This window comes from Lipotes vexillifer, unplaced genomic scaffold (genome assembly GCF_000442215.2).
Source record: "Lipotes vexillifer unplaced genomic scaffold, Lipotes_vexillifer_v1.1 scaffold1219, whole genome shotgun sequence".
NCBI classification, from domain to species: Eukaryota; Metazoa; Chordata; class Mammalia; order Artiodactyla; family Lipotidae; genus Lipotes; species Lipotes vexillifer.
In genome coordinates, this window is record NW_006781590.1 from 926,831 (window position 1) to 933,999 (window position 7,169).

Genomic DNA, 7,169 nt, shown 5'->3' on the forward strand with positions numbered 1-7,169 from the left:
AAAAAAAAAAAAAAAAAAAAATTCCTACCCAATGGACATCCTGCTTTCCCTTCCTTATTTGTTAGAATGAGTTTACTGTTCATGAAATAGATTACCTCTGTTTAAATCAAATACTTCCTGTTGCCAAGGAGACTGGGTGTTGAGTAATTAACTCAGAAAACAACTTGAAAATATAATGCTTTCCTTGGTCTGGTAAAGGGAGTGAAAATTAATTTTCTTTGTGGAATCATTTGTGTACAGTCAACACCATTAACATCATTTGCATACTAGTAGAATCCAGGGGTCATAAAACTTCATATTTTTCAAGTTTTTATTATATTGTCAATTCATTTGTTAAATTTTCTAGGAATATACATAATCATAAATTTCAAAATTTAATTTAATAAATGATAATAAATTTAATTCTTATCATTTTGTGCCAGTAAATATATGGAAACCATGACATGAATGTATTAATAGTACTGAATACAACTTTGTCAGCTACTCAAAGTTAAATGTTGTTGACAAACCAGGACCATGTTCTGCAAAGAAGAAAAGGAAATATTACTTTATTTTTGAGTCACATATAAAAGCCTGAATACTTTTCATAAGAAAATCATTAAGTATAAGATATACAATGACCACAAAGAGGAAATTTGCCATGAAGCAATTTGTACTTGTTCCTTCCTACATGTATGACAAGATCTGCTTTCAAACTTTGTCAGTATGATATATGTAGATACCATATTTAGTGAAATTTTCAAAGAGTTTTTTTAATGCTATGGTGAGTAATGAATTTTTCAGGAATTTAGATAGCTGGGAACCAGATATTACAGTACTATCATGGATTATAAGATAAATTTTTGAAAAAACCCTCAAGACAAATTAGTGACATAGTGCTAAATGTTTTTTTAAGTACAATGTTGTCCTTAGAAAGTTGTTTTACCTTAGAATTTGTCCTATGACACTAATTACTTTTTATGAAGAGGACATTTCTCTCCCATTTGTTAAAAAGTAAGATTTATTTAAAGTTCTTTATGTTCTAGGAACTACAGAATTTTATTTCTGGCTGGCACAACAAATGATACAGAGTTGCTCTTTTTCTTTCCTCATTGGAAAAGTATTTAGATATTTCTTAGTCTAAAAAGAAAGTTTGTTGAAGTTGCAGATCCACATTTCTAATGAATATTTACCTCTTTGCCTCTCTGAATCAAAATCACTGGAAATTAGTCTCTATGAAATTAATAGCTTCAAGCTAATGCAAAAAGAAAGAGAAAATGAGGGGATCAGAGTCTTTCCATCTTCTGGGTTGTATACTTGCATAAGATCAGCCACCGTTTTCCTTATCATTACTCCACTTCTGAGGCCTTATTTGTTTCTTTTCTCAGAATGGACTCAACGCTCTCCATCTGGCTGCCAAGGAAGGCCATGTGGGGTTGGTTCACGAGCTACTGGGAAGAGGGTCCGCTGTGGATTCTGCCACTAAGGTAATGTTTATGCTAGTAGGATTTATTTCCTTGGAAAAGAGGAAATGATTTAAAACTTCTCTTCCCGGGTTATACATTTCAGAGGTTTGCTGGAACACCAAAGATTCTTAACAATGCAGAACTGAAATTGAAATTCTGTCCATTAAACTTTGCAGAGTTTGAATGGTTTCGTTTAGGGACTTAATCAGAGACTGAAGAATTCTGTATCTCTAGTTTCTAGTATTCTATCTTTTTTCCTTTGATTCACAGAGAGACTAGACTAATATAATCCTCTGTAGACAAAAGCACCTATTTTCCCAAGGTTAATTCATTTTTTAAAATAATTGATATAGTAAACTTCTCAATGGAAATGAACAAATAATTTTCATGCTTTCATTAAATTGTTATATCTTTTGATGTATTCATTTAACTTGGTAAGAGAATATACAGATCTTTTATACTCTAATGGAAAAGGGATTTGGGGATCATGGGTTGAATTATTAGGGTAAAATTAGATTTTGTCACTGTAACGTGTGTTTGTAAAGAAATTTGACTCATTTTTAAAGGCATTTACAAGATGCTTGGTATACTACAACCTGTTACTTCCTTGTTGATACTTCTGTTGGTTAAATATATTTGAACCTTGTCTTTGGGAGATCATTTCAGAAGCAACAGGTGTTTTAAAAAAATATCAGTGGTGACAAATCTTTGTCTTTAGAAGGTGAAATTTTAATTTGAAAAAAAATAGTAGCCAGTCAGAATCACGCCATTTGACCAGGGCTGCAGTGTGACAGTTTGGTCGTGGAAGATGCAGAGAGAGGTGGCAAGCACTCAAGCCGGGTCATTAGTCTAATCAGGGATAGATAGAAAGAGCCCTGGAGTAAATTAGGGATATGGCCAGTTAACCAGGGTTTCCAACACCTCATACATAATTGCCAAAATGTAGACTGACCCTGCTCACAGTATAGTGTACAGCAGTTCTAGTGGAAATTTAAAAACGAAAACAAACCAAGAACTCTTTGGCAGTTCCAAAGATGTTAAAATATGTTTGCTTTGCAAGAAATTGCTTACTTTAAAGAGAGAATAAACATTTTTATTAACATTTCTCTTGACAACATGGGATAAATGTTAAGCAAATATTTAAGAATGTCAGTTTGAATGTATATCAAATTATTTGCTTCCCCTGAGTTGCTCATATTAATATATTCATTAAACCAATCACACTTTCTTGCTTAACTGTTTATTATTGTTTGTTTCCTTTCCTTTAAACTCTGTTGATGTTTTAAAATATAGGTTCATTTTTAATCACAGATTACAATTGTAGAATTTTAGATCCAGAAAAATATCTCATTAAATCTCTTCATTTAAAGAGAAGGCAAGTAAGTCTTCAAAATAGTACGAGTGGATAAAAACCCACAGTGAGTAGGTGGCAAAAAGAGAACTAGTGTCCAAAATTTATGGCTTTGAATGTATAGATTTGCTTGGTTTTTATTTTTCTTTTTGTTATTTGTTTTAATCCCATGATAGGCATCTTTCAGTCTCTTAGCCTATATTTTCTTTTCATGATAGGTTTAAATTATTTTTCATTTTTGTTTGGTACTGTTGATGATAAATTTTGACGTAGCAAATGGTAGAAATTATTGGTAACATTGTATAGTTCATGTGAATTTTATTATTTTATTCCCAAAATATTTTGAACAACCGTGTGCTCCAGTGACTCGAAATACAACTGTGAATTGTCAGTTTCTCTACAACTGAAAATTCCTAGGTTTCTCTGCAAGGTGAAATAAATTCAATGGTTCAGATAAACTATTTTTTTTAGTTTATATTATCTTGTGGTAGGACTCTTTTGTTGTAATAATGTGAATGGTAATATTGTCTCTCTCTCTCTCTCTCTCTCTCTCTCTCTCTCACACACACACACACACACACACACACACACACACACACACGCATGTACACACATCCCAGATTATTTTATTCAGTAAGAACTCAGTCTTTTCATGTTCTTAACACTAAACTGGAATTGTGCAGGATAGAAAAGGAAGACATTGTATGGGATGGCCAATGTTTTGATGGTAAAAATTATCTTTTCCCAAGGTGGGCTGCAATCTTGATAGAATGACAAGTTTTAACCACTTCAGATCATCAGCAAAATTGAAAGTACCTGTACATTTTGATTTCTACAAAATCTGGAAGCCTCCAACATTTTCCATTTTGTTTCTCCAAAACAGAAAGGAAATACTGCTCTTCACATTGCATCTTTGGCTGGACAAGCAGAAGTTGTCAAAGTTCTCGTTAAGGAAGGAGCCAATATTAATGCACAGTCTCAGGTATTACATTCAGATTTTCTCTGATGTAAATGAATTTAACTTAGAACAGCCTTGTGAAATTGATTTAATGGGTTTAGCCATCTGTTGGGTAGATAGATTTACTATAAACACTCTGTGATTTATTTCAGGCGAGTTATTTTATTAACTCATGCCATGACATTTCTTATTTTCGTGATGTATCATCATCTCCCTCTTTTTTCTAGCTTCTTTTTTATTTTTAATTTATTTTATTGAAGTATAGTTGGTTGTGTTAATTTCCACTATACAGCAAAGTGTTTCAGTTATACATATATATACATTATTTTTCATATTCTTTTCCATTATGGTTTATCACAGGAAAACCATATAGAAAACCATTGAATATAGTTCCCTGTGCTACACAGTAGGACCGTGTTGTTTATCCATATAGAGATATAATGATTTGCATCTGCTCATCCCAAACTCCCATTCCCTCCCCCTACCACACCACCCCCTTGGCAGCCACAAGTCTGTTCTCTATGCCTGTGAGTCTGTTTCTGTTTCATCGATAAGTTCATTTGTGTCATATTTTAGATCCCACATATAAGGGATATCATATGGTATCATTTGATATCATTTGTCTTCCTCTTTCTGACTTACTTCACTTAGCACATCATCTCCTCTTAATATAACTGAAAATTTGACAAGTTCACAGTCTGTCATTGTCTTTAAGTGCAAAAAAAAAAGAATATATAGTGTTTTTTCTAGAATGACAGTGATGTCTGTGAAAGATGAATTATTCATGCAAGTTATATTGCTCTATAAAAGTATTTTCTCTTCTTAAATTGAAAAAATTCTCAAAAGATTTGTATTCCAGTGGGAAATCTGCTATAAAGTGGGAATCACACTACTTTGGGTACTTCGCATATAAAATATGGTTTTTACAAACCTCCTAAGGGAAAGGAAAATTCGAGACCCACAGCTTTATGATGCATGTAATAACAATTGTATAGAATAGGGAATGATATTCTTACAATGAAATTAAGAACAATTTTAAAAGAATAATCAAAATACATCATACTATAAATTTGATCCCTATTTTTTCTCTGGTTGAAAGGGGAAGAAAATATTGCTTTGCCCAAAGCTTTACTCTTAGTATCTGTTACATATTTATGTAGAAATTGAGGTGCATATCTTTATAGTCAAATCCATTTCTTCTATTTTTTAAAGTTTTTAGCCTTTCTAATAACATAGGCCACACCATGCAGGCTACTGGCAAAATAAACCAGTTCCTCTCTATCCATTCTTTGGGCCTTTGAAGGCCTTTGTATAGGAATATGTGCTATATTGTTCATTCATTCATCATGCAGACATGACTCTACTTGTATAAATGGCACAAGTTCTGGACCCATAAAATACCAATGGGGAAAAGTAAGAAAGAGCCCTATTTTCTTTGACCTTAATTATAGGGAAGAATCTGTTTAAATTATGACAGACAAGACATTATCCATTTTTATCTCTATAATATCATGCTGCTTTGAATAGCCACATTTTCCCCTTACAACCCACATTTTTAGTTAAGTGCGCATCAATATTTTAACATTTATTGAGAATATGCCATATTCTAAAATCTTGGTTAAGTGAAATTCCTTAAATAATTGGTATCATTTGTAAAGAACTCTGGTGTATTCTATAATGATAATGGCATCTTGGGCTTAGAGACATAGGATACTACAAAATTGACTGTTCCAAAGTAAGGGATAAAAATTTTTCTTTACAGCTGGAGAACATCTTTTTGCTTTAGAGCAGAGGTTCTCAAACTTTAGCTTGCGTCACCTGCAGGGCTTGTTAAAACACACATTTCTGGGCCTCACCTTAGAGTTTCTGATTCAGTTCTGGCTAGGGACCTGAGAATTTTCATTTCTTACAAGTTCTCAGGTAGTGCTGGTGCTGTTGGTCCAGGGACTATGCTTTGAGAACCTTTGATTTAGAGAATGTAAGAGAAAACTGAGTGTAAGAATATCGCAGTAAGATTGTTTAAATATAGATTCAACTACATGCATGAATCAGTAGTTTGTGTTCTTAAAAAAGCATGGCAGTAAAAGCCTCCCAGTGCCTGTAGGAGGTTACTTTTGACAGGGAGTTCACATATGTGTTGGTGCTGTTAATATCTATAAAAAGAGCTTGGTTACTTTCCTCAAAATGACTAGTTGAACATAGTGATCTCATAAAAGTTGACAGGTATCAAATGCTGCAAGGTAAAAACTTGTTAAAAATTCTATCAGTTGTTATACTGTTTTATTAGACATTAGATGCTTTGGAGACTGTTCAAGGAAAACAAGCTAAAACCATTTAATCAGTGATGTGCTTTCAGTGTCAATGAGGCTGTTCTTCATAGTCACAATCATGCCAGATAATAACAGATCTTAAAAGAAAATTTATATTATCGATGAGATTAAAATAATCTTTATTTGTACTGTACTCAGTTACCTCTATTTAGATTTATATTGTAGGAAATCCTGACAGTTTCACACTGATTTTATATTGTGAGAAAGTTTTAATTTATACTGTAAGAACAATTAGTAATTAAAATTTAGGGTGTTTTTCTAAATGCATAAGTCATTTGATAAGACCTGTAACATCATTTGCTATTAAATTTAGGTAGCCATCATTAACAATTAACACAAATTGTTATTACTTAGAATATTTTATAATTTAATAATTGAAATTAAAATGCAGGAATTTATATAAAAGAGGTTGATTATTTTGCCCTGTGTGTGATCAAATTCCAAAGGCATGGTTTTAAGGATTTGTTGAGGGGGAATGTGAACCCCTCGCCATGTATGTTCCTTGTTGGTGGTGTCTTGTTTATGATACAAATTTCTTGTGTGACAACAATGAATGTCAGGTGAATGGTTAGGAGCCATGCTCATGATAGTTGAACAGTCACTCCCTTTTGAGAACCAGAAAAAGGGCATAGGAATCTCAGATGCACAACATAAATTCTGAAGTTTGTACTCAAATTATACCTTCTCCTACATCTTTTTAAGAACATAATACAAAGTGGGTGCAGAATAATCTGTTATTATAGGAACGTAGGTGACTGCATAGTCGTTTACATTTGACAAACTTCCGAGTTACTTGGAAATGGAGCACTAAGGTTATTGTAGAATTAAGAAGGTAGGAAACTCTCTGAAAAGCTCCAAGGAACAATCACTCAGTAAACATTTACAGGCTCCTAGGTTATGGAGATGCACGCCTCTATGGAATTTTTCTGTATTCTCTACGTAAGCTATGAGATCCATAGGAGACTGACCTTCAACATGGCACAGTGCCAATTTTGGTAGGCAGTGTGCTTAATTCATAAAGAATTCCAGGGCTTCCCTGGTGGCGCAGTGGTTGAGAGTCCGCCTGCCGATGCAGGAGACACGGG

The 7,169-nt window shown here is 33.3% G+C and overlaps 1 protein-coding gene across 1 annotated transcript in view; it reads left to right on the top strand.

The window, feature by feature from the left end:
* The window catches only part of ANK2 (ankyrin 2), a 245,969-nt gene that overhangs the window by 67,914 nt on the left and 170,886 nt on the right, over positions 1 to 7,169 (top strand). Inside the window, exons 3-4 of the mRNA XM_007454800.1 lie at positions 1,368 to 1,466; positions 3,680 to 3,778. Coding sequence (XP_007454862.1) covers positions 1,368 to 1,466; positions 3,680 to 3,778 — 198 coding nt within the window. The remainder of the gene's footprint in view (positions 1 to 1,367; positions 1,467 to 3,679; positions 3,779 to 7,169) is intronic.